The 27923-nt window shown below is 37.4% G+C and overlaps 3 protein-coding genes and 1 long non-coding RNA gene across 6 annotated transcripts; 3 read left to right on the forward strand and 1 right to left on the reverse strand.

Moving 5' to 3' along the window:
• The first annotated feature begins 2539 nt into the window (after nucleotides 1-2539).
• On the forward strand, nucleotides 2540-5751 carry LOC145102779 (uncharacterized). Of its 2 annotated transcripts, none has more exons than XM_079040251.1 (5): nucleotides 2540-4171; nucleotides 4280-4714; nucleotides 4822-4973; nucleotides 5111-5247; nucleotides 5431-5751. In XM_079040251.1, exons 2-5 carry the CDS (start codon nucleotides 4461-4463, stop codon nucleotides 5599-5601), a joined length of 714 nt encoding a protein of 237 aa, XP_078896377.1. In that variant the 5' UTR covers nucleotides 2540-4171; nucleotides 4280-4460; the 3' UTR covers nucleotides 5602-5751. The 2 variants fall into 2 exon arrangements, with proteins under 2 accessions (XP_078896377.1, XP_078896376.1); XM_079040250.1 differs by having other exon boundaries at nucleotides 2542-4171; nucleotides 4457-4714.
• A 678-nt stretch (nucleotides 5752-6429) lies between these two features.
• On the forward strand, nucleotides 6430-10701 carry LOC145102781 (uncharacterized). The gene is made up of 2 exons (XM_079040254.1): nucleotides 6430-6845; nucleotides 10462-10701. The coding sequence occupies exon 1, from the start codon at nucleotides 6555-6557 to the stop codon at nucleotides 6825-6827; it is 273 nt and encodes a 90-aa protein (XP_078896380.1). The 5' UTR covers nucleotides 6430-6554; the 3' UTR covers nucleotides 6828-6845; nucleotides 10462-10701.
• A 50-nt stretch (nucleotides 10702-10751) lies between these two features.
• Nucleotides 10752-11399, reverse strand: LOC145102782 (uncharacterized). The gene is made up of 2 exons (XR_013706276.1): nucleotides 11136-11399; nucleotides 10752-11039 (listed from the first exon to the last, which is right to left on the reverse strand). It is a non-coding gene; the product is annotated as an uncharacterized LOC145102782 (long non-coding RNA).
• A 1355-nt stretch (nucleotides 11400-12754) lies between these two features.
• On the forward strand, nucleotides 12755-15769 carry LOC145102780 (protein SHOU4-like). Of its 2 annotated transcripts, none has more exons than XM_079040252.1 (5): nucleotides 12755-13060; nucleotides 13809-14708; nucleotides 14792-14947; nucleotides 15026-15237; nucleotides 15330-15769. In XM_079040252.1, the coding sequence occupies exons 2-5, from the start codon at nucleotides 13827-13829 to the stop codon at nucleotides 15520-15522; spliced, it is 1443 nt and encodes a 480-aa protein (XP_078896378.1). In that variant the 5' UTR covers nucleotides 12755-13060; nucleotides 13809-13826; the 3' UTR covers nucleotides 15523-15769. The 2 variants fall into 2 exon arrangements, with proteins under 2 accessions (XP_078896378.1, XP_078896379.1); XM_079040253.1 differs by lacking the exon at nucleotides 12755-13060 and adding an exon at nucleotides 13097-13697.
• Nucleotides 15770-27923: the final 12154 nt, after the last annotated feature.

Here is a 27923-nt window from a genome sequence, read left to right on the forward strand (position 1 = left end):
ACAACACATGCAAGAGGTTTAGGGTTCTATTTCTACTCTTTAGGGGCAATGGAGGCTGAGGGAATGAGGTTTGGGATGGATTTAATGTCTTTATATAGGGTGTAAACCCTAAAATTTAGGGTTTGCAACTGGATTGGTTACGCCCAACATATGCACAAGGCTTCCCCCCGCTTTGCGCCTCAATCATGTACGCCACGCGTACACTATGTACGCCTCGTGTATGACCTTTTATCAAAATCACAATGTATTAAACACTTAAATAAATCAAAGGGAAATACATGGTGACTCGGACGTTACAGTACATGGTTGGTTATTGTCGTTTTGAGCTGTCCTTCCAGACCCCAAGAGGGGTCATAAGCAACAAAAATGAGGTCCCAATTGCTAGAATTGTTTCATGCATCTTGTAGAAGGTGTTAATGGATTAAGAACTTGTGTTGAGCACTTTGTGGACTTGTAAAGTCATAAAGTTGGAAACTTTATGAATCCAAGGTGCATTTGGACCGTAGATCTTAAGTATGGGCTTGAGTGCTTAAGTCATTAAGCACTTAATGAAGTTGTTGGGGTTGCGAGGTTATGCCTTGCGTACTCGGTCAACCACCCCGATGATGGTCTTCTACGAGGCTTTGCGTACGCTAAGCGTACCTCGGAGTATACCCCACATACTCGCGTGGGTTAGCCTTGTGAGTTGACTCGGTTGGGTTGACTCATTTGACTTAGTGGGTTTGACCAGTGGACTTTGACTTTGACCAAGTTTTACCTTGAGGGTATCTTGGGTTATGATGGAATTGGTCATTTAATGGAAATAAGTATTGGTTAGAGAACTAAGATTTGGAGTTAGAGCTTATCAGTTCTGTTCAGTTTGCGAGGTGAGTTTTCCTCACTACACTTATGGGTCGAAGGCACCAAGGCCGACCCTTTGGATTGTTATCCAGGTTTTCATATGATTGTGTACTGTAGTGATCTGTTAGATCTTTATCCTGGTAGATAGGATGTTAGCATGCGGTAGTCATCTGTAAATCTGCCTGTTTGTCTAATGTCTGGTTATATGTTTATTGGTTATGTGTATGTCGACATGTCATGGTTGGTTGAGTTAAGGCGGTCCTGCTTTGTGCTAAAGGTCAAGACACCTAGTGCGGACTGGATAGACTGTAGGCCCTGCAAGGCAGTCTAATCAGGAAGATAAAAGGCCCAAAGGGCGGTCCTGATAGGCTGAAAGCCCGATGCGACAGACCAGTCATGCTAAAGGCCCTACAAGCGGTCCAGATAGACTGAAGGCCTGTAAGGCGGTCCAGTCATGCTGAAGGCTCTGTATGGATGTTGTTTGTTATTGTATATATGTTATTTGTTTTGTGTGTTAGTACTTTGGGGGGAACTCGCTAAGCTTTAAGCTTACAATTTTGGGTTATGTTTCAGGTACCTCAGATGATCGTAGGAAGGCGAAGGCATGATCGTACACCTCCTCGTGCTTTGCTTTATGATTTTTGGGAAAACTTTGATATTAAACATGTTTTGAAAGCTATTTTGTAAACAATGATGACTTGTGGATTGTTTTAAAAGTTTAAATTTTTCTTAAATTTTATGGATGTTACATTAACAAATATATTTATTTGATTGTATTTAATAGATATAAATATGTATTTATTTTGTATAAAAACTATCATATACATATAAATATGAAATAAATACATATTTATACTTAGCAAGCAAACACCATTTTTTTTATTTTGGTTGATGAATCACCCAAATAATTAAAAAATATTTTGTTTATATGTATTTTACCATATAAATATGTATAAATACATATCATATACACATACACACACACACACACATATATATATATATATATGTATTTATGTATGTATGTATGCATATAATAAATACATATTTATACTTAGTAATATGTATATATACATATAATTATATCCTTTATATAATATAAACCTTATAAATAGATATTTTTATATTTATATGTATACAATATATTTTTATACGAAATACATATATATATATTTATTTATTTATACCTACTAAATACAAATAAATATATTTTTAATATATAAATACGTTTTTAAAGGCATATATTGGTTTTCAAATGTATATAAATACTAAATAGAAGTAAATATATTTTTAAATACTAAATACAAGTAAACATATTTTTAAATCTATAAAAATATTTTTATACATTCTAAAACGTATTCAACATACAATAATAATAATAATAATAATAATAATAATAATAATCAAAAGGCAAAACTAAAAGATTGGTCCCTATGATATTAAAAACACTTTGGATACGGTACAAAAAGTTTCTCACTTGTATAGAAGGTCCAAAATCAAGGTTTTCTATGTTTTTGGTCCGTAAAATTACTTTCTTTTTTATATATATTTTTTAAAAAATTTCAAATAATATTTTAATTTAAAAATAAAAAGGAAATAAATTAATTATCTCCCAACCCACGTCTCTCTCTCTCTTTGTCTCTTTTGGTGAGTTCAAGTTCTTCTTTTCAAACAAGAATCTTATTCCTTTTTGGAGAAATTGAACCCATCGACATGTTTAAAACAGCAAACTACTTGAATTTTTCGTGTGATGAGACTTCTGAGGTTAAAGAACACATCACTCCATCTAAAACAGCCAATCGACCTTCATTTCTTTCACCAGATATACCCGATTCATTTAGGTTTTTTTTGTAGGTTTGATTTGAAAACCCATTACAGGGATGAACACATATCAATTTACATGAAAGAACACACATACACACACACAAAGGGTTTACAAGGATGAACACAAACACATCAATATCAATTTTGATGGGGAGGAGAATATGGGTTTACCGAGATGAACATAGACACATAGATCGGTTTTCATATACGAGAGCTTGAATGTTTTTCAGAAATCGTTTCAGAGACGAGGTGCTTCAGTGAATTCGATGCAAACCGATCGAATTGGTGGCCCTTCAATCACCATCACCAGTGTGTTCTTCGTGCAAACCCAAATTGGATTTATGGGAGACCCCTCCCTCGTGCAGGTTTTCTCCGCCCCATCTCCTTGATCAATATGCGGTGCAGCAAGAACGGGGCTCTTTTTTATTATTATTTTCGTATAGCTTCACCTGCTTCCCTCCTTTTGATTCATCAGATTTGACCAAATTTTGCATCGATTGCAAAAAAAAAAAATGAGGTTAGGAATATATCTGTTTTTTTTTCTCTCCGTGTACACTTTGACGGAAAGAAGAAGAAGACCCGATGTTGTTAATCGATTGAGAGCTATGCCCGGTTCTTGATTTTCTGGGTTTAGAAGCATAAAATATTTCTCGACTGGATTTATAAAAAAGTTTTACTCTGTGTATTAAAGATGTGGTGGTGAAGAAGACAAGCATGAATCCGGGAGAGAGAGAGAGAGAGAGAGAGAGAGAGAGAGAGAGAGAGAGAGAGAGAGAGAGAGAGAGAGAGAGAGAGAGAGAGAGAGAGAGAGAGAGAGAGAGAGAGAGAGAGACCTTTTTTGATTTTTAATTAATAAAATATAAAAATAAGTATTAAAAAAATATAAAAAAGAAAGTAAAAAGGTATAACCGTCTTTTCAAGTTTTTTTGGACAAAAAACACACAGAAAACCTTGATTTTGGACCTTCTATGCAAGTGAAAACCTTTTTGGACCATATCCAAAGTTTTTGAATACCACAAGTACCAATCTTGTAGTTTTGTCTAATCAAAATAAGAATAAATTTGAACATTTTTGAAAACTTACAAATAAATATAAATTTTTTTAAATAATCAAGAGCTTTACTGGTATGAAGTAACCGATAACGTAATGAAAACCGGTTAAAAGGTTATAAATGAACACCTTAAACAAAACATGGTGCTCATCTAATGACTTTTATTTCGCTTTTACTTAAAAATCATATATTCCGACTTTAATGATGTAAGAAGTAAGACATGACATCCCAGCCACCACCGTCTCCTCTTCTCCATCTCTCACGTATCAATCGCTTCCTCCTTTACTGATCCATCTTCTTCATCCATCATCTCCTTTGCTGCTGCTGTTGTTTGTTGATCTCATCATATGCTTCTCGATCCTCCTCTGTGACTTTTATCCTTGATGAATGCGGAATCTTCAACAATCAGTTGAATATCTGCTGTAGATGCTTCCCCTGTCTCCTTTCAGCCACTAAGTAAGGAATTTATGCTCCATATTATACGATCCCTCATGTTTGTGCTTTAATTTTTAACCACAAGCCGAATAGATACTACAATTTGAATATTTTCCTTTGCCCTTCCAGAAATTTAGCTTTCGTAATAAGCAGAATAATCCATCTTAAGCAAGTAGAAGAACAAGGGGCGCTAACTGACTGTGACGAATTTGAAACTTTTATCTAGAAAAAATTGATAGTATCTCCTCTCCGAACTAGATACTTATACGATCCTTGCTTTGCTTGGCTGATCATATGCTTCTTCAGGGTAATGGCGGATAAGAACAGAAGTGTCTGTTTACCTAATTCAGATGAACCTTTTGGTAAACTCCCTGATCATCTACTCGTTGAAATCTTTATCCGAGTTCCCATCATGGAGTGGGGAGTAGTATCTTGTGTATCAAGGCAATGGGCCCATCTCTTTCAAGAAGAATGCCTGTGGCATGCTGCTCTTATCAGAAGTTTTCCTTTAGTTTCCCAGGCTAAAAGGTGGCCTGGTCCAATTCCTCAAGGATCAAGCAAAAGGTACATGCCATAACCAAGTTCTTATAGTTGATAGAAACAGAATTATTATGAACAACATGGATTCTTTACTATACATCTTCAACAAGTCAACAACCCTACTTTCTCAGGAGGTATGCTGCATTATATGTGAGCAAACATTTATTTTCACTGGATGGTGAAATGGATGAGCTTGTAGGTCATACTTATCTGTTTCTGAAAGATCAACTTGAGATTACAAAAATGCCGTGTTCATCTGGAATACTTCATGGAACCATAATAGGTGAGCTTGCATTTTTGTGTACTTACTTGATGAATTAATTTATACCAAATTTACCCCTCAGATTAAAATTGTTGACCAGTGTCTTTTCCTAGCTACTTGTTGATGCTTATGGTATTATACTGGTGTTGTTTCTTTAGATCAATTTATAGCTTGTGGCATGTCAAGGGAGAAGGCTCATGACCTTGCTTCTAAAATTTGGTTGGCAGTCATTGAAAATTTGGAAGAAAGTGAGAAAACATTTCTGTTGCTCAAGCGCCTTGCACTCGAGGGAGATGTAAGTTGTCTTCTCAACATATCTTTCACATTATAACCTGTTTCTGTCCTGTCCTATCCTGTCCTGTCAATTCATGTCATGCCCTGTCTTGTCCAGATGGGGCAGTCATGATGGAGAAGGTTTTAATTAGATTGAAGTTACAAGTTATGAATATGATTATGTTGATGTTGGTTGTATCTACAGACATTTCTTCCATTCCCATATTCAAGATCATATGAAGTCCTGTGGAAGGTGTTTGAGAAGCTGTTTACGGATTTTAGGGATTGTTTTAGCCGAATGGAGGAATATTATGATGTGCTTGGTTGTGCAAAGCAGAAGTTCCAGCCAATACCACCCACCTGGTTAGGGTATTAATGTGTCAATGTTGATGATATCATATGTTGTAATATATGAATAGGTAAGAAGAATTATGTTTTCATGGTGTAAATAGAGTTGCAAGTCGTGTATGAATTTATATGTAATGTAATATATTTTTCTTAATTTAACTCAAAATTGAGTGGTTAATCCTTATGTTATTGCATATAAAACATGATCTTTTTGTGACACAGGGCTTCCATTATTGTTCATTAGTTATTATCTCAATAAAAGTTGTATTTAAACATGAAATGTCTAAAAGAACATAAGAGGAATATGGTTAAGGAGGCACCCAAGGGTGTTTGAGATTATTACTTCATTACAGTTTGATGCTATTAATTACTATTTTTTGAGTGTTGGATACATAAGATGTTTATTCAACAATCTGTTATTTTAAAGCCTTATAACTTAATTAAAAATGTTTAGTATATGTGGAAATCAATTTACCATTTTCGATTGTTTAATCCTAGAAAACCTTTATGGATCGCAACCTCGTTTTCCTTTGTTTATCACCAACGACATGCATGCCATTTTACCCTTTTACCATTGTATCTTTTGGTCATTTTAAATATACAAACAGAATTTATCAATCACTAAGTAACGATTTATCAATTTATTGCGTTTTATTATCATATAAATTAATTCAAACGTTTTTTAATATATTATAATACCGATTAAGCTAATTTTATATAAAAAACATAAGTTTGTTTAATATAACCAATGCTGGACACCCCCCTTGATTCTTTTGGGTCTGATCTGTATTTCATCTAAAATGGGTATTACCCGACCCAATTGCCTATACAAGGAAATGCCAAAACTTAAAAATAAAAAAGGAAACGGGGATTTGTCAATAGTACCACAAAGTCGCTCGCCCAATTACCTCTTCAATCAACCAAACTAAGGGTTAGGGTTTCGCAGATTCGATCTATCTTTCTCTCTCTCTCTATCTGGAAATGGCGATGAGGAAGTTTTTCAGCGAGATCAAGGGAATGAAAGTGAAAGACGTGCCGGCGCATGTGAAGCCGATGGTGACAACGAGCAACGCGAGAAATTTTATTCAGAGATCATTGGATAATTACCATGCCAAATACATCCTGACCGACTCGATCGCACCTCTCTATCATATCTGCTTTGGTGGCATGATCTTCTCTTACCTCGTCGCCCTTCCTGAGGAGCGACGTCACCTTGAGCATCAGCAACATGCCAAAGAGCACGGCGGCCACTAATTTGTTTATCCGGTCGAGGTAAATTCCTTTACTTTGCTCGCTTTTTATTATAAAATTGTCGCGAATAAGATCTACCACACTTTTGAAATCGGTTAACACATGTTGACATGAACGATTAAAGGTTACTTCTATTTGTTGTTTGTCTTTTTCAATCCGAAAATATGTTTGGGATTGGTAGTTGCTGATGCGTAGCAATGAGTCTAGATCACTTTACATTCTAGCAAATGTTGACTTTGATCCCCGTTTACATATTATGTTTAAAAATATGATTTTTATCTGATTCATGTCACGACCCTGATTGGCCATCATCAATTCATTGCCATGAAATGCCGTTTGGTTCCGTTCTTGTGGAAATTAGTGATAGATGTTCCTTATCATACATCCTTATGGTAGGCTTTTGAAGCATGCGCTTTTCCTCCCAAATGTAATATGGGAAGATCAATAGCTGTATATAGGATACTAAAAAAAATAGAATGAGATGCTTGAAAAATTCCCAAGCAGATTTAGATTCAATACTTGTGAAAGATGACTACTTACTTGATATGTGAGTATGTGTTGTGCTTTATGTGGTGATTAATGTAAATGTACTAAGATAATAGAGTGTGCGATACCTTAATAAGATTAAAGCATATTCTTCCTGGAATGACACATATTACTGGAAGAGGGGACCAAAATAAGGCTGGAGGACAAAAGAATAAAATTACTATAATTATCGAGGTTGTACCTGCATATATGGTGTCAGTATTTATAGTTGGTTTGAGTTATTGCTGCTAACGTATAGGAAGTTTGCTTTGCACACTGGATGTGGTGTTGACCTTATTCCTGAGTTGCTAGGTCATAAATACAAGCATACAAATCGGACAAATTTGCCCCTTTAAATGGAGAGATTTGAATTTCACAAATTATGAAACTTGAGATTAACTAAAGAATTATAAAAATCAAATATAGATGTTATGCTTTTGTGGTGGAGGTGAAGCAACAAGTTTTTGTTGTTTTATGTATACAACTGATACAAGAATGCCAAATAAACAAAAAAAACATGAATAGATTTAAGCTTGAGCATGTGTTCTTTTAGTACTTAGTTTATTCATTGTGTAGTTCTTTTGTTGGATTAGGCTTTGTGTGTGTATGTAATGTATGCATACATACATATTGTAACACCCCATCCGCATTCATCTTCAGTGTCTTGCTACCCGTATACAAACTAGAAAGTTCTATAGCTCAGATTATCTTTCGTTACATCATCGTGGTTTGATACAACAATATTAAAACAGGTTGAATTTTCTTAAATCAAAACTAGCCAGAAAAACACAACATTCAAAATTCAAAGAATCAAGCAATGGATTTTGAGTCTTCTGGCCCAACTGGACTAACCTTTTACTTGTAGTCGAAATCCATAAGTAATGTTCCTTCATTGGCCCCTTCAAAATATGTAAGTCATTCATAAGGTAGTCACTGGTCATAACTCATAAGTCATAACCACAATATCCAAATATTTTCTATTCCTTGCGTTCTCTGAGATGACTTCACTATGTTGGACAAGGATTGTTGATTCAAAGGAACTTGGATTAAGCTATTTTCTATTCCTTACACTGCCATTCCCACATAACACGAAGCAACCTTTCCAAATCATACAATCATAGAAACCAAGTAGCCAACTTATTTATCAACCTTGCGTGTCATGCCTATACACCATTGTTTACAATTCGGTTTCGGTTCATAAAAGAAGCCATATCCAAATTATGATCAACTGAACCATTAATGTTTTTAACCAAATGCACTGATGGAGCCTACTACCAGTTTGAAATAACTCATAATCCTTGTGAATATTTTTAATCAACTCAATCCATAAAGAATTGTGTTCATTCATGTAGTTAATAAATTCGGATTGGTAGCAAAAAAGATTACCAATCCCCAATCATCTTATTTGTTTAGATTTGAGAATCTTCTTCCAATTAACCCATCCACTGCACTTTTTGATCCCCCATCTCACCTTCCCAAAAAATGTACTGACCCATTTTTTTCAAGATCATTCAAAACCCTAGTTGGAGATCTAAACATTCAGAGAAGATAAGACCCGAACTTCCAAACATGGGTTTAACCAACGTTGATCTACTTCCCATCAACAAAGTATTCAACCATTTCTTTCCAAACTTTTCATAGGTTGTACATGATTTAACTTTCTATATACACATGTATGGAAAATATAACCTTTAAGCTTTGTGAATAGTTATGGTTCTGTGATTTAGCATTTTTCCTAAGCATCTTATCGAATTTAGTGCAAGAATAATAGTTAACGTCTTCCTTCTTCTAAATGTCTTCCATGATAGTAACCCGGGGTCAATTTACAGCTGTCTTATAAGTTATGCCATATCCTGTCCTAACATCATTTTAATATGCAATAAAACATATATCTTTGCTAATTGCTATATAATCGTAACATCATTTTGTGCAAAGAAAAACATGACAATGTGTTATATAATTTCTTCTTTCATGCATATCATCATGTATCATGTATGTACCAGTAAATCACACAACATACTCGACTTGCTTTAAGCCTGATTTAGAACTCATAAGCTTCTTCTAGATCTTGTTCAAGTGCAGTGCTACTAGCTTTATCACCAAAGTTTGATACCACATGCTTCTGCCATATGCCTCTAGGCTCTGATTTATCATGTTTGTCATTTTTTATTAAATAATAGTTTTTTTTTCCATATTCATCAGCCCTCATGTGGACCCTACTAGTGTGCATAACCTTCTTTAGTACTATAAAACAAGATCCTCGAGCCCACAAATGGAATCATAAAATAAAGCGGACTTATATGAACGGATAAAGAGACATAGATGCACACAAACACACACATACTAAAGTAGGGTGTAGGCCTTAAATTTGATATTTTGACTTTTATTTCTCTTTTGTGTAGTATATAGTAAAATGATAATGATGTTTAATCGGGTAGGTTGGTTGGTTGGTTTCTGTTTTAAAGTAAAAGGGCGTAAAGTCCCAAAAAGTTAACCACATACAAAAACCGAGGTGCATCCCCCAATGAAAGGCGATAAGATAACCCTCAATCTCATCCAAGTTGATGGAAAGCTGTTTAGAACCTAATCAAAGTTTCAACTATCACCTTTCACAAAAGCTTCCACTCCACCCTACAGTGAACACTTTAGAACAGGAAGGAAAGCTTTTAGGCAATGTCATGGAACATGTGAAAAGTATCTTACAATTTAGAATAGTTTGAAACAATTTGTAAATCAATATGTTACACTTTCTGTTCGGTAATGAAATTAAAAAAAGACAAAGAAAAATGATGAGGAGCGTGAATGTGTGTGATAAGTAGTCGTGTATAAATACGTCCTACTACCCTTGTATGTTAAGTATGATGATGATGATTACCCGGCCTGGCCTTTATTTAATTGTGTATTTTTGGTAGTGGGAAATTCGCTTTTCCATGCTTTTAGAATACAATAATAATTATACCCCATAGGACATAATAATTTTACTGGATATCTAATAATCTGTTTTCTGGCCTACTACTCAATTATCTCACTCACTTACATATAACTAACCTTCTTACTACTTACACGTCTTTACTATTTTAATTTTAAAATTTCATTATTTTGTTTTTGGCAGTGGCGCTCGGTTTTTGGGAGTATCAGAATAATTGAAGTCCTCCGCTTTTTCCGTCGTTTCTTGTTTGGTTCTCAAAGGTGGAGGATGATTACAAGAAACTGCCCCAAAATAAACAATTATCTTTTTTTATTTTTTGGTTGCGTGAGGAAAACACACATGATTCATTAAACCTCTCTCTGTCTGTTGTTGATGTTATTGCTTGCTTTATTATATCCAGAATCTTGTGTTCACACTTTCCAATGCGCGTCAGTGGAGCCATTTGAGACGTATTCAAAAACGGCAAAATCAAAGAACAAAAAAAAATATGTTTACTTAATAAAACAAAACCGATTACAAGGGAAAAAAAAAAAAGATGTTTTCTACATTATAGTGATCAGAGGTCTTCTTGGGGATCATGATGGGAAGAAAAGGTGTCCTTGAGCTTTTGTGCGGCGGTTTTGGCAGTTTCCTCAACGGTTGCTTTCCCTTCACCTAGACTCTTGGCGACAGCCTCTTTAAACTTGTCCCCAGCGCCGCCTTCTGTTTCACTTGCACCGGTCACTCTGGGTTCATCTTTGCTAATAACGCTTCCTCTGAAACTAAACCAATTCGTAAAAAATCCATGTTAGCTGTTTGTTTTTAGATTTTATCCACAAATGAATAAACAAAAAGGAAAATAAAAGGGAATAACTTACTCCAGGTTGGGAGGAAATAGGTAGGACTGGATATTGGTGAGAAGAGTCTTAATTTTCATATGAAGAGGAAGAGGTTGTTGTTGTTGCTGTTGCTGTTCTTGAATGGAGTCTGATGTAAAAAGGAAGAACATGAGTAACGAAAGAAGCAAGACGATGAAAGAAGTCTTCATTCTCATGTTGGCAACGGCGGTTTGATTTTGAGATATGAACCGGATGTGGGTGGGTTCTTGTGTTTTATTAGCCTTTCGCGGATGGCGGTGGGGGTTAAGTCGACACTCACGTGGCGTTTTAAGCGGTGCTTCTAATTCTAATAAAATAATTAATATTTTAAAATCAAGACTATATTTTTCTGGATAAACGTTACGTTGCATTTGCATTTTTTATTTTTTATTTCATTTTCTTTTAAGATATACGCGACATATTTTATCTTATAGTTTCAGTTGGATTTAATATTTTAACGTTATTAGAGTTGGCAGTATTTGTGTAAGTATGTCGACAAATAAATATATGGTGATGGCCATGATGTTTCTTCAACCGTCAATTCAAAACCAATTTCAAGAATGACGTATCAAAACTTAAATGTGTGGATTTGCTTCATTTGTCAACTTCCACAACAAACAAGTACATGTCTACGATTTTTCTACATTTTTACCATTACACTTGGCCTACTTGAATTTATTGATGAGGGGAGTTCATTGGGTTTTCCATTGTATATTAGTATCATATATATGTTGTGGTGAAAAGTAAATGTAAAAAAACAAAGTGGGGGAATGATGAATTGAATGGACATGAATGTATAGGTAATAATATTAGGTGGTAATATTTCCTTATCAATTTCTGTTGAGCACAGCACAGCCCCCACCAAATCACCAACTCCTCTATCCTCCGTTTCATCATCATCGTCTCATTCAACTTATACATACATACCTCATACCTCCACCTTGTATTTATTACCTTACTTTCATTTTAATTCAAATGTTGCTTATAGTACTATCAAACTCATCAACCAGCATAATTGGGCATTTTCGATCACCTCCATGTGGTGTTCTTCATTATTTATGTAACTAAATTTTTTTGTGTCACAATATTTAATACTTATGGAGAGTCTTGCCGTACATAACTAATACGACAAAAGTAAAAATGACAAAAACCAATAGCATACATATACAAGTAACACATCATGCCTAATGACTCTTTTGTTTGGGAGTGAAAGAGTAGTTTTTGGCATTTTTCAGAATTAGTGTCATCCAGACCAGATGTTTGCTTGTTGTTTATGTTTCATTAATTACACAACCACTTTATTTTAAAAAACAATAAATTGTTGAGACTTCAGTTGTTTGAGTCGGGTCGACCCACCACAGGCCACACCACACTTCTCCTCTAAACAAGAATACGCAAAGATGGGAAGAGGATTTCCATCCATCAATGTCTTTTCTTTCCACCTTTTTTATTATTTTTTATTTAAATATTTTTGGAGGGTTTTTTCTTCATCTAATAATTTATTATTAATTACAATATACACATTACCTCTCTCTCTCTCTCTCTCTCTCTCTCTCTCTCTCTCTCTCTCTCTCTCTCTCTCTCTCTCTCTCTCTCTCTCTCTCCTCCTAGTTGTATGTATATCAGGTAGTACTGTACTGGCCACTTCAATTTTTTTTATATATTTTTATCTCGTGTGTGTGTGTGTTTTTGAGGGTATTTGGGGGCGAAGAGACAACCCACCAATTGTTGCTGCTCTCTCACGACTGAGAGGAAAAGAGAAAAGATTAGATTTTTTTCATACCGATATCATATGTCGATGGGATCACATCAACACCCCTCGATTCTTAACTGCTCGCTAGTCGTCTGCCTCTTCTTCTGACCCCTATTGTTCACTACATGTTCCCCTATCCCCTTCAGATTTGATTTCTTCACTTCAGACCCAGGTACCCTCTTCACCCTTCACCCCTCACCCTATTTTGATTTTACTCAATTCTGTTGTTTCGGATGAAAATGGCGACATGGGTAATGTATGTTTACTTTTTTCTATTTGGGGGTTGTTAGATCTTCTTTCTACTTGTTTCTTCCTCATGTATTTGGGCTAACCCCTTATGAACCTACACAAATCTCGAAAATGAAGTAAATCGGCCATGAATGCACTTTTCATGAAATCCCTTTAATGTCTTTCACTTTGTGCCCTCGTATTCTTTTTTGGGTTTGAAATGTCGAATATCATAGATTTAAGTATCACTTCTTCCTCTCAACTTTTGCAATTGTTATCTGTTGTTTTTTCGATGTCTACAAGCATCTAAACTCCCCGGATCTACTCTTGTAGGCATGCTATGTGGATAGTGAAAGGGTGTGTTCGTGCTTATGTGCCTTCTTTTTAACCCTTTTTCTGGGATCTAGCTTTTTGTTGGACCAACTGTCTGTTGCTTATACGCTATGTTTTAACTACCACTTCCTATTTCTAGGATGGTCCGGTTTTGAATTACGTTTATACTTGTAAAATCATACAATCTGAGGTCCATTTATATAAAACTATCGGCTTTCTTAATTACTACCACTTGAAGATGTAGTCTGGTATGAAGAACATGCTATGTATCTCTGATCTATAACCGATTTGTTCATTTATTTATCTGAAATCTTAAGCCATTTGTTTAATCGACTTATCTTTGTCTTCATGGTGTTTAGTAACTACAAGAAAAGCCGATGGGTTCAAGATTCCCATCTCATCAGCTCAGTAATGGGCTGTATGTGTCAGGGCGGCCGGAGCAGCCAAAAGAAAGAGCTCCGACCATGAGCTCTTCAGCCATGGTTTACACCGGTGGTGACATCAAGAAATCCGGTGAGCTAGGAAAGATGTTTGATATCAACACTGACGGCTCAAAATCAAGAAAATCCGGCCCAATAACCGGTCCTTCAAGAACCGGATCATTCACAGGAGTCGCATCACATTCAGGACCAATCATGTCAAACGCCGCCAGGTCTAGCTACTCCACATCAGGCCCTGTGTCAACCGGCGGCGTTCCTGTATCTGTCAAAAAGTCAAACTCCGGGCCACTAAATAAACACGGCGAGCCTATAAAAAAGTCTTCCGGTCCTCAATCTGGCGGAGTGACGCCGGTGAACCGCCAAAATTCAGGTCCTCTGCCGCCGGTCCTCCCTGCTACCGGCCTAATCACATCCGGCCCAATCTCTTCCGGCCCATTAACTTCATCCGGAGCTCCCCGGAAATTTTCTGGCCCTCTGGACTCTAAGGGCTCGATGAAAGTACACGGCGTTGTTCACAATCAGGCTGTGACTACTCTTACTAAAGACGATGATTACTCATTCAAGAAGGGTTTCCCGAAGATAATATTATGGTCCATGATTCTGTTGTTCGTGATGGGATTCATTGCTGGTGGGTTTATTCTTGGAGCTGTTCACAATGGTATTCTCCTTGTGATTGTGGTGGTTCTTTTCATCATCGTTGCAGCATTGTTCACTTGGAATACTTGTTATGGTAGACAATCCATCATTGGATTCATTGCGCGTTATCCTGATGCTGAACTTAGAACTGCAAAAGATGGTCAATATGTCAAGGTTTCAGGGGTATGTAATCTTGATTCTTCAACTTACAACTCTTAAATCAAATGATATATTACTTTTCTAAACTTTATTTACGAATTATGAAGGTGGTGACATGTGGAAACGTGCCACTTGAATCAGCCTTCCAGAAGGTTCCAAGATGCGTGTATACTTCCACAAGTTTATATGAATACAGAGGATGGGATTCAAAAGCAGCCAACCCTACACATAGGAAGTTTACATGGGGGCTGAGATCATCAGAAGTGAGTAGCTTTTGTGTTTGTGATTGTGTCATCATGTGAATGATTAATTAATAATTTTTTTTAATAAAAAAATGACAGAGGCATGTGGTGGATTTTTACATATCTGATTTCCAATCTGGATTAAGGGCATTGGTAAAGACTGGATATGGAGCAAGGGTGACACCTTATGTGGATGAATCGGTAGTTGTTGATGTGAATCCTTTGAATAAAGATTTGTCTCCAGAGTTTGTGAGGTGGTTGGGTGAGAGAAACCTTTCGAGTGATGATCGTGTGATGAGATTGAAAGAAGGGTAAGCGTTTGATTGATTATATGGGGAAATGAATATTAATAATTTAATATGATTAAACGAGTTTTGGGGTTTTTTATTTATTTATGATGTAGGTATATCAAGGAAGGGAGCACAGTAAGTGTGATGGGAGTAGTGCAGAGGAATGAGAATGTGCTGATGATAGTTCCACCAGGGGATGCATTCACAACAGGGTGTCAATGGGCAAAGTGTATGCTGCCAGGAAGCTTGGAGGGCATAGTGTTGAGATGTGAAGATGCATCAAAGGTGGATGTCATACCTGTGTAGCTATGTAGAAGATGCATCAAAAGTGGAGTTTGAAGGTTGCAGTTTTAATTTTTAATTTTTTTTCTTTTTTATTACTATGATTTTCAAGATATATAGTAGGTAGATACTAGTGGGGTTGTATGTTATTGTGAATAGGTTTTTGATGGAAGATGGTGGATGGGTGGGTTTTCCAAGTTTCTTTGAGTAAAACGATATGTTTGATTCTGTTTTCAGTTTCAACTGTTGGTGGTGGGTGGTGTTGCTTTCAGCATTGTCTTTCCTTTTGCACTTCTCTTTGTTTTGTTATTTCTTCATCACAAAACAGAAGAAAACAAAAGCTTGCGGATCTACTCGTTTTAGTGAAATACACCCACAAATTGATAGGATAAGTTCTAGGAAATTATATTGAACCCATTGGTTTTGTTAAATACTTGAATCCCCGTTTAATACAATGGTATTGTATCATGTTTGTTGGGAATAGGATTGTAATAAATATGACAAAGATGACAATTCGTTGTTCCACCCAAAAAGGTGGGATATAAATTCACTTTGGGTCGTTCGTTTATGCAAAGGATGGATTAAGTTCTGGAAATCTCTGTTGTGTGTATTTGCCTTGTATTGAAAAATGAGTTCATTTATGCAAAGGATGGATTAAGTTTTTGAAATCTCTTGTATGTATTTGCCTTGTATTGAACAATGAGTATAACGTAAGAAATGATATATTGGGAATGCTTCACATTAATCCTAGCCCTAGAGATCCAACTTTATAGTACATTTAGCCCAAATATACTAGGTTTGGTATGCTCCTACAAGCGGATGATGATGAGGAGTAGCAGTCTGAAGCTTGGAACAAAGAAAAACAAATCAAGGAGTATGTGATTGTTTGCTAAAGGTATCATCAAGTTGATCATGTGTAGAGATCAACTAATATTAATCCTTTGTGCGACTTCCTCACTTCTCAAAGTGGAAGTTGACATCAATATGTTTTGTGTGAGTATGAAACACTATGTTAGAGGAGAAAAAGGTGGCTCCAAGATATCACATCGTAATCATGAAGGAAAGCAGAGAGGAAAATGTAATTATGATATAAGAGATAAAACCCAAATGTGCGCCTCGGAGGATCGGAAAAAATCCAATGGATTTTCAGTAATCCACACAAACCGTCTAAATGTGTGAATGCAATGAGTCTAGTCGAAGGGGAGATGAAAGTTAAGACGAAAGAAAAGCCCATGAGTATCGAAGTCTTGAAGGTGGCAAACAATATGTATGACAATTGTCAGTCAATTGACAAGTGGTGCCTATATGTTTACTATTTAGCATGGATTGACAAACTTTTTTAAATGCAAATGAAAGATGTGGTCGAGTCAGTGTCACGTATTAAACGGATCTCATGATCTTAAATATATCAAGTAGGTCCAATAAGTGGCTAAGTAGACTTCTTGGATTGGTGTGGAGTCGATGAGAGATGAGACGGGATCTGATTGGCATCAAGGAATCCAAAATTTCGGACAAGTTACAAAATATGTTGCTCTTAAGAAGAAGACATGCCATAATGAAAAACTTAAATACCTAAGAAATGAAAGATCTAAATGTCCAATAATCATTATAGAATGATATTTGCTAATAACATATGATCTTATAGAGTCACACATTAAATCAAGTTGTTACTTATTGATTATATATTAGAATTTGATTATTAATAAACATTATCAAAACTTATATAATTGGAGAATTATTGTTTTATGAAAATAATTATAATAGAGAGTATAAATAGTTATTTATATTACATGGTATGATTAAATAAGTTGTGTATAACTTTTTGGACTTATAGAAGTTCACTAGTTTATTACATGTACATTATAATAACAAGATGAAGTGTTTAACACTTCTTCCTTTTCTTTCTCTTGTAAACCGTCCATATCTATGAAGTTGCGATTACAAGGCTGATTCTTACAAGAATCTCGAAAGGGATAATTATCTGGGGTTTTGGCTTTCCACGCTCTCCAAAGCGTACTAAACCTGCCCAGAGTGAGGTTTCCAGAGGAATTTGGTCTCTTATTCTGGAGTTCCAAAGGTTTCTTCCTTTTGCTTTTCTTTCCAGTCAAGGGTTGCTCCTTTATGGTCAAAGTCGTAAGGGGATTCTGAAATTTATGAGAAGTTCTAAAGGAACTAAGACGGTAGGTCAGCGAGACCCGGAATTTTGGGGTATTCCTACTGACGCCTTTGGTGCTGATTGTTTCTCAACGGTTTTGATCAATTGAAAGGGTCCTTAAGGATTACCACATTGATAAGGATGTTTCTTAGGAATTTGAGTCCTTAATTCTAAAACTCGTATCTAGAGAACTTCAGGTAAAGCTTTTCTGATCGCATTGCTTTTGCGGTTTGTTGTAGCTGCTCACCTTGGTTTCCTTCTTACTACGAGGGTAGATAAGCAAGTCATTTACAATGACAATGACAAACTGATCCTAGCAAGAATGACATAACCTATGGATACTGCGAACGGGTTGGTCCCATCCGAGGGGTATCACTACGGACTTGCAGTGTGCGCATCGAGTTTGGAAGGTTATCCGCGGACATCCTTCTCCAATACTCGCGACTGGTGATATTTAGATCTCAAGTCCAATTCCTGAAGGGTACCTCGTTCCTTGTGGTGGGTCAACCTATTCGTCTATGCGAGGTAGATAGTAAAGGTTTCTATTGGAGATATTGTCGGGGCCTCTGAAGTTAATGGAACTATGATCAATTTGCCTTTCTATATGAGGAATAAGACCAGAGTTTTCCAAGGTGAGAAGCTTGGTTCTTCCATTTCACTGTTGGATAGTTTGACAGGTTCGGACCTGATAGTTTTTGTAGCTCGGTAGGAAACATGTGGGTTTGGTTTACGCGACTAGGCCTTCTCGGATGGTAGGACATTTACTCGTCCCTCTGGGAAATCTCGGCCCGAAGCTCTTAGCAGGACTCGTACCATATTCGTCCCAAGCTTCTGTGCTTGAACCTTGTCTGCTACATGCGTGACATTCCCAAAGGTCTCTGTAAATGCTTGTGATAAGGTTTCGGGAAGTATAACACTCCTCTGGTGCATGTTTTGGGGTTCCACAGCGAGAGATGATCCGTAGGTTCGTGCTGGATATTTATGAGAGACGAAAGTTTCGATGTTCGGGGGGGTTAGGTGAAGGGTCCTTTTGTAGACGTTAAATCGGGAAGATGAGGGCTATATCTATGAAGATTGGATGATGACCACAACATCTTTTTAGATAACATGAGTTAGGCTGTGTTCGCAAGGAGAGATCACTAGAGTGATAGAGTATCTTGTGTTTCTTTTTAGGGTGATAAACTTTGTTTGATGTTATCATTATTGTAGATGATTCATACCATAGTGTCTAGCACTGGTAGTGGGCGCGTTTCGATAGCCAGTAATGATACTTGATATCATGATCCCTGACAGGTTTCCCTACGATCGGGCGGTATATGAATGTCGTATGTAAGTTGATGTTGGTGAAATCGTCGAGTGGGTGGCCCCACTCAGTTCTTACTACTAGACACAGATTAGGAGTCGGGATGAAATTATTTGTTTCAAGACTTCAGTATTTTGATTATAATTAACCCCGATGTATGTACAAAGTCATCACATCTTACAGGTAATGATCCTAAGATCATATATGAATGTATTTGGTTCGATTTAAACGAGAGAGTATTTTAACTACTTTTAGAAAGACGGTGACTTTAGCAAGCATAACAATTTCATTACAAACATATGGTACTTAAACGTTTTTGTCATTGGAAACATTACAAAAGTCCTAATATGGTTTCCTACTGTTCCTGCCGGTTCGTTTGTTACATTCCTCCGGCTCCTCCGTCATTCTTCTCGGTTGGACACTCTCTCTTGAAGTGTCCCATTTCACCGCATAAGTAGCATACTGGGTCCGCCCCGGTGCTGGTGATTGAAGGGAGATGCTGGGTCGGGGCCTTACAGAAATGGGAGGTATGTCCTTTCCTGTTGCAGTTATCACATTGTAAAATTCGGCAAGCTCCTGTGTGATGGTAATTACACTTGTTACACTTCGGGAGTGATCCCTTATATGGTCTGGCCGGCGTTCGGGTGGCAGACCCCATGGCTAGTGTCGAGGCATGTGTCGTGACTGCTGTTGTAATGGTAGGGGTGGCCATAGGTTGTTGTCTTTTAGTGGATCTTTGAGATTGGTGGCGCTCCTTCATGTTCCAAAACTTTCTCTTCTTGCTCGTAGGTTTGTGGCCCGAGGTATTTTTGCTGGCAGGCACCTGTTGGTGTTCCTGATTGTTACCACAATCTGTATTGTCAGTACCGCTTCCATTTCTGCTGGCGTTGTTAGCATTGAACTGTGCCATGACGGCTGCCACGGCTGCCGTGACTGCAGCCTGAAAAGTAGCAGCGTCTATCTGCAGAGTTGGCGCCTTACTAGTTGGTTGGTTGCCTCTTGGTGAAGACATAGCTCTGTTTCATTATGAAAAACGTCTTCGTTAGTGGAAATGATTATCTTAAGTGCATCCTTACAATTTATATTAACGCATATAAATTTTTTGCACATTACTGTACTACTCCTAGTGTTTCCGCTAACATTCTTGAAATGGGGTTACAGCAGTGGGTAGGGGTAGGTTTCATACGGGCGTCAAGCTTTACTCATCTTAGAATCATGTGTGTCCAAACACGCTTGGCTGAGGAGTTTTGATGGGACCCGGTGTATTAGTGCTGGTATGATCGCGCCCATAAGTCTATGATGAAGGAACTTCTCAACAAAATGTTTAAGGGTGAGATGATAATGAGTTTTTAGAATGGCTATACGTCGTGAGTTTCTAACTAAGTTTTATCTTATATCGATTTGTAATGTAATTCGGTCGTTAAGGGCGTTCTGAAACCAGTTCTCAACGGGAGTCTTTATATGGTAAACCCATGAATTTTTAGTAGTTTTGTATCCAAGTGAACCCTTATACTTGACCCAAGCTAGGTCCTTATTATGACCAATTGATGTATGCTTAGTTATATAATTAAGGCTAAGTAGACCTTCGAGTCTGTTAGGTATGTCCTAAGCCCATCTTGTCAATACGACTGTAGTAATTCGGGTTTTGGTGAAATTTTTTGACCTAGATGTAGGTTTACCTCACATCCGCGCATGGAAAAGTTTTGATAGCAACTAGATCTCTTGTTTAGTATAACCGCTTAACTCACAGTGTCATGCTTACGCCTAGAATAGAGTAGCACCAATGCATACTCACGAACCTAATTTACAAGGTCTTGTGAGCGGTATGAACTCTACTTACAACGATCTGTCCCTTGCGATGCATGAGGCAAAGTCGATGCACCTTGCAAATCAATGCTTGGCTGCAATCCTCCTCTCTTTGAATGTTGTGTGTCTACCCCGTTACTCTCTTGCCTTTGCCTGAGTGGTGATAAGGTCCTAAATAGAGAGTTGGTCTCCAAAATAGTAGTCTCTTTCCGAGTCTCGGGTACGTGAGACAGTAGGGCCTGTAGTAGCGTGCAGTTTCCGAACTCGGGTTATAGTCTACCTGCTTTAATCCCCGATGTTCGCGATCTGCCGGGTCTTCGCCGGGAGGGCTCTGTCAGTCGGTCCCCCGTGGTTGAGGTCATAGCACCCTCGTTGGTCTCCACATGGTGGTTGTTGTCATTGCTGTCGACATTCAACCCTCGATCACGATTGCCCAACGGGGCACAGGTTCGATGTAGTCGAAACGGTTCGCGGAAACCCTTGCTATGCATGGAGGATTGATTACCTCCGGTTCCGCTTCTGATTCTCCTCATAACCATTCACCATTTCTCCGGTTCGGATTGGGAAAGTAGGGGTCTTCCGGTAAGTAGGATCTTGCTATGTTGTACTTGCGAGAATAAGAGTGGAAGAGATGATTACTAGGCGTCTAACTCTATAATTAATTACTTATAGGGGTGATCCTTATTAGTTACTTCTATAATGACATAGTTCATACTAATTACATATAACAAGATATGATAGACCTTCGAATAAGTGATCCTACCCTAGATCCACATCCAAACAAGGAAAAGGAAGTCAGGCAATGACTACAAATTCTAAGTCTATGATTTCTAAGTTATATAATATCTTAGGGTATCCACTTAGGGGCTATAGATCTATTATTAAGGATCTATTTAGTTTTAATATAAGTAATTATAATAACGCAAAATACCCCTATGGTATTTCATTGTGGTAGTGTTGGTAAGTATTTAAACTTGTTGCCATATCACAACCATTCTTGGGCATGTGCTAATCACTCCTCGGACTAGCATAGTTGATCAGGCAATGCCATTCCCAAGACTGATCATACACCCCCGAGCTTACCTGTGATATCCAACAATCATTACTTTAGTTTTGTTCTAGAATGATGCTGACCTTAGTATGTATGCATGCTTGTATACTTTTAATAGGAAATTATTTATTTCTAAAACTATGATTGTTTTGAAAACTTTAAATCAGAGACTTTTGTCCCGATGCATTTATAGTTTGTATATCTTATGTGGTTCGATATACTGAGTTCACTATAAACAATGCTCTGATACCAATCTGTCACACCCCCAAACCAAGGATGGCGGAAACGTCCGGGGGTGGAGGACTTCATGTAGAGTATCACAACAACGAGTATAATAGTGCTCAAAGTAAATACAACCATCATAAATATAATTGAAAAAGTTACACCAAAGTATATGTTTACATGAATCGAATCAATTACATTATGATACAAAATGAACTGTTCGACGATTTATCGTCCCATCCTCAAAACGTGGTTGATTTCCTGTTTCACTGAATTCCTGAGGATACAAGTAGTTTTGAAAAGTGTCAACACAAAGGTTGGTGAGTTCATAAGCTTTTGACAGTAAGAGTTTGAAAATCGATCTTTGTAAAGAGATGTATGATACCAAGAAAAATCCAATATTTTCCTTACAAAGGTTATGTAGTCCTAAATCCCAGGACTGGAAATGAACAACTATTTGTCATTCTTAAAGATATAAAAGTGGTTTTAAATCGGCATAAAACCCTTTCTGATATGAGAAAAATCCCGTAATGAATGATGTGTAGTCTTAAATACCAAGACCGAAAGTATAAAATAAAGTATGTAATTGTTGATGTAAAAAGTGATTTTAAATCGACATAAAACCCTTTTTGATATGAAGGCGTATAAGTATTTTTCCATACTTAAAGTAATTTCAGTGAGTTAAATAGACATAACTCGCTAATCTAAAGTTAGAACCCGTAAATCTTATGATTGTTAATACCACATGTGAGCTATCGTAACCATACTTGACATAGACGGCCTCGTAATACGACGTTCTTCAGGCGTCGCCGTTAAATGACACTTGTCACCACAGACCTGCCGGTCTAGCTGTTGCAAGCAGCTCTGGTGTGGGTTTGTCAAACCCAATATAGATCTATACACAACTATCACGTTCTCCCTACAAGAGACTCTGGTTACAATTTACAGGACTTTTTGACTTTGTTACTTTTGAAGTAACCCGAAGGGAATGACTCACAAATTTATTCATTAACAGATTTACGTGAACTAAACGGAAAACCTTTGGTAAATAAGTTTGAGAAGTAAATGATAACATAAACTATACCTATTATAGTTTATCCAAAACGTTTGTAATGTATAAGAATTCTTTTATGAATGCTTTAATGCTATGAATCCATAAACTATGCTCATTATAGCTTAATATACGTGTTCTAAATGAATGAATAATCTTATCATGAATGACTATATTTCAGTTTATGATGATAAACGAACAAGGAAACACATTCAATATTTGGAACTTATCGTTATACACTTTGCTCAACATAATACAAAGTGTTATGAAAGTTATAAGCTGTTAACAAATTTTCAACCTTTCTACACTGTTTTTGAAAATTCATAGAAAAATCATACGAAGTTGAAAACTAAATCCGTAAATTCTGAGAGTTCCCAAAATGTGTCTAGTTTACTCATAATTTTTATCATGATTTTTAATGACCTCCAACTTGGGTGAAAAAGTCCATAATCACAGACTGGTCCGGATTGGTGTTTGAAATGATAGGCAGTTTTGTAAAAATCACCATAAATTGTAGAAAAATCGCATGGAGATGTGCAAGTAGTCATTTTAAAGCTAAGAACTGAAACTACTTACACCTAAAACAGTTTTGAAAACTAAAATGTTTAAGTTGTCCAAAACAGTCCGTGAATGGAGTTGAACTTTTCTGATGAAGGCTGATAGAAAAGTGTAGTTATGTTCTTGGTGTTTGAACTTGTATTCCCCCCCTAAAAACTTGAGAAAACATGAAAATATAGGGGTATGAACTCACCTTGAGTGATTTCAGTAGATAAGTGTTGAAGAAGAGAAGTGTTCAACCCAAGAACACTTGAAGAATCCCTTGAAGATTCGAAGCTCTAACACAAATATAATGGAGTTTGTGTAAGATATCCATGATTTGAGTGGAAATAATTGAGATAATCATAAAGAGAATGGATTATGCTTACCAAATGTGGAGGAAAAACTCAAGATCAGCCCTGGAAATCTCGAATTTCTAGAGAGAGAAAGTGAGAGAGAAAAGAGTTTGTTCTTCTTGTGAAATGAGAGCAAATGAGAGAAGTGAAGAGAGAGGATGAATATTCAGCTCTCAAAAACGTGGGAAAGAGTGATGATTGAGTGGAAAGGACATTGATGTGACCTAGGTAAGGTGGGGAGGTGTGGCTGGTCATAGAGTGGGTGTGGGAGTGGTTGCTTGTGTCATAAGATAAAGCAAAGTCAACACTCCACCTCTTTGTACTTTACCCACTTGCTTTTATTATTTAAATAAAGATTTTTATGAAAATATGATTAAATTGTGAATATTTAGGGTTTATTATGTTAAAATATGATTTTGGGTGAAAATCCCACGTTAAAATAATTAAAAACGGGCCTTAAACGCAAAACTACGCGAAAACCGGGAGAAAATGAGTTCCCAGCGAGACCTCTCGGTCCTAGGCCGAGACTCGGTCCATGCTGAGGATTGTAGCCGGAAACGAACAGAGGGAACCGAAGGGGCGAGGGGTCCAGTCCGAAGGCTCGGTCCGAAGGGTCAGAAGCGAAGGTGAGGGTTCGGTCCGGAGATAAAAGGCGAGAAGTCAGAACCGAATGAACAGTAGTGAACAGTACCTTCGGGTTCGGTTCTTCCTTTTAAGCGAGGTTCGGTTCGGTTCAGCAGCCTTCTTCATCAGGAGGGTTCGGTTCCTAAGGGGACTTTCGGTTCCTAAGAGGACTTTCGGGTCCTAAGAGGGGTTTCGGTTCCTGAGAGGGGTTTCGGTTCCTTAAGTCCGTTTTTCGCGTGGACTTCCGTTTTTGGGCTGTTTTCGCCAAATTCGAGGGTCGGGATGCCCCGAGTGATTATAGAGAGTTGGGACAGATTTCGAGAGAGACTTGAGAGAGATTCCACATACTCAGAGAGATTTGGGAGAGATTTGACATACTTGGAGAGATTTCACATACAAAGAGAGATTTGGGAGAGATTTGACATTCTTGGAGAGATTTCTCATACAAAGAGAGATTTGGGAGAGATTTCACATACTTAGAGAGATTTGGGAGAGATTTGACATTCTTGGAGAGATTTCTCATACAAAGAGAGATTTGGGAGAGATTTCACATACAAAGAGAGATTTGGGAGAGATTTCACATACTTTGAGAGATTTGGGAGAGATTTGACATTCTTGGAGAGATTTCTCATACAAAGAGAGATTTGGGAGAGATTTCACATACTTAGAGAGATTTGGGAGAGATTTGACATTCTTAGAGAGATTTCTCATACAAAGAGAGATTTGGGAGAGATTTCACATACTTAGAGAGATTCGGGAGAGATTTGACATTCTTGGAGAGATTTCTCATTCAGAGAGAGATTTGGGAGAGATTTCACATACTTAGAGAGATTTGGGAGAGATTTGACATTCTTGGAGAGATTTCTCATATAAAGAGAGATTTAGGAGAGATTTCTCATACAAAGAGAGATTTGGGAGAGATTTCACATACTTTGAGAGATTTGGGAGAGATTTGACATTCTTGGAGAGATTTCTCATACAAAGAGAGATTTGGGAGAGATTTCACATACTTAGAGAGATTTCTGATAAGAAGAGATGGAGTGAACACGATTGAGAGAGGTTTCATTGGTGACCCTTTTTGAGTGTTCGGTTTCGCAATGCAGGGTCCGTAAGCCCCGTTAAGCCTTGTTTAAGGATCTTGCATACTCCCGATGAGTATGCAACATTGTTTTATCGGTTTGGCTCGCCACGTACCACAGTTTTAGGTTAAGGAGATCTAGGTGTACGCACTTTTCAATTTATGATTTCTCATTAGAATAGAGAGTTGTTTAGAAATTACATAACGTAAACTCTAATACTCACGGCAAATTGAGCTGACCGGTTTGACTTGTTGACTTTAGTTGACTTTGACTTGACCGAAAATTGACGGTTGTCACACTACGAGTCCAATCATCCTTGGGATGGAATACTCACGGCCCACAACCATCAAGTTGGAATGCCCAGGTCTATTGGCTTTCGCACAAAGCAGATAAGCCTCAACCACCAACCAAACATGTGCACATATAACAGTTAATCACATAATAATCTATAAACAGACAAATCGATCTAACGAATCATACAACATAATAACATCCTATCTACCAGGATACTGATCTAACATATCATAATAGCATAATACTATCCTATCTACTAGCACAGCATATCAGGATAACAATCCAAAAGGGCCGACCTTGGTGCCTTAGACCCTTGAGTATAGTGAGGAAAACTCACCTCACAACTATCGAACTGAAGTGGTAAGCTCAAACTCTCAAATCACCGCCACGGACTCCACCACCTATATTTACCATAGGACCATTTACATAAATTTCCAATTTACTAAAATACCCCCAGAAGTCAACTGGTCAACCCTTGGTCCAAGTAAAAGTCAACGGTCAAAGTCAACAGTCCATGTTGACTCAACTCGTCGAGTGCAACTAGCAACTCATCGAGTTCCTTAAGAGTTCAGAAGGTCATAAAACCCTCACCGACTCGCCGAGTTTCCGACCAACTCGTCGAGTCTATGCGTGTCCAGAAGTCGGGGAAAACCCTAACAGACTCGTCGAGTCCTCTGCTGACTCGCCGAGCCCATGTTGAAACCAAACAACGAGAAAACCCTTCCCAACTCGTCGAGTTCCTTATCTGACTCGTCGAGTTCATACAGTCCATTTATTGTCCATATGATTTTGAGTTATTCCAAGGCTCCAAATGGTAGATTTGGCTTCCTAAGACATGCTTATCACGTAAAGTTGCAAACTTTACGTGCATGCAAGGCTCTAAAGGCTTAGAATACCAAATCCAAGCTTAAAATGGGGTTTAACTCAAAGGGAATAGCTCATACTTGCTAAAGCTGGAAACTTTATAGTTATAGAGGCCAAGATAAGTTCAGATCTGAAGTTGCAACTCCAAACCCTAGCCCATACCCAAAAATGGCTATCATACATGCTAGAAAAGCCCTAATCACCATGAAGAGATCTAGAAGGAGGAAAGTCAAGGTAACGACTTGTTACCTTCAAGTGATGCTAAACTGGAGTAGAGCTCAGATCCACAATCGTTCCTTGCCTCAAGCTTCTTGATCTTCAAGCTCCTTTCACCAAGATTCACATTCCAAGCTTAAAAACACACAAATATGGAGAGAAAACGTGTTTTAGGGTTTTTGGACTCAAAGGGAGCTATAAGGGAGGCTAAGGGGGATAATGACCCTTTAAATAGGGTGAAAAACCTCGTAAATTAAGGTTTCATCCTCCAACTCCAACTCGTCGAGTCATGCCTCAGACTCGACGAGTTGGCCACTTAAACACGTGGCCAAAAATGTTCCTACTCGACGAGTCAGGGCATCCAACTCGTCGATTAGACCTTTCAATATGCTAATCTAAAATTGTTAGTTCGTTTGTAACTCATCCAAAAATCAACGGATTATTTATAATGACATATTTGTTAAGAATCTAAATATTTATAATCACATATTTGTTGAGAAACCAAAGAAATAAAAATACCTATTAATAACCGGCCAATGACTAAAATGAAAGTTTTTCTAAAAAACAGTGGCAAATGGGGAACAAAAAAATATTGAGGCTAAATACAAACTTATACGTAAATGTTGGGGCTAAATACAAAACAAAGAAAATGCAAAACTGACACGTTATCATGACCTGTTGGTGACCGGTCAATGATCCGAAATGAAACGTTTTCTAAAATATTATGACAAATGAAGAACAAAACATAAAGGGCGTGTTTGGAACGGAGATTTTGAAAACGTTTGAGAGCTTCTAGCTTTTAGCTTTTGACAAAACGCTATAGTTTAAACAAAAAGCTTCGTTTGGCAACACGAACGTTTGTCTTTT

This window comes from Lactuca serriola, chromosome 4, assembly GCF_051521515.1.
Source record: "Lactuca serriola cultivar US96UC23 chromosome 4, Lser_US96UC23_V15, whole genome shotgun sequence".
Taxonomy (NCBI): domain Eukaryota; kingdom Viridiplantae; phylum Streptophyta; class Magnoliopsida; order Asterales; family Asteraceae; genus Lactuca; species Lactuca serriola.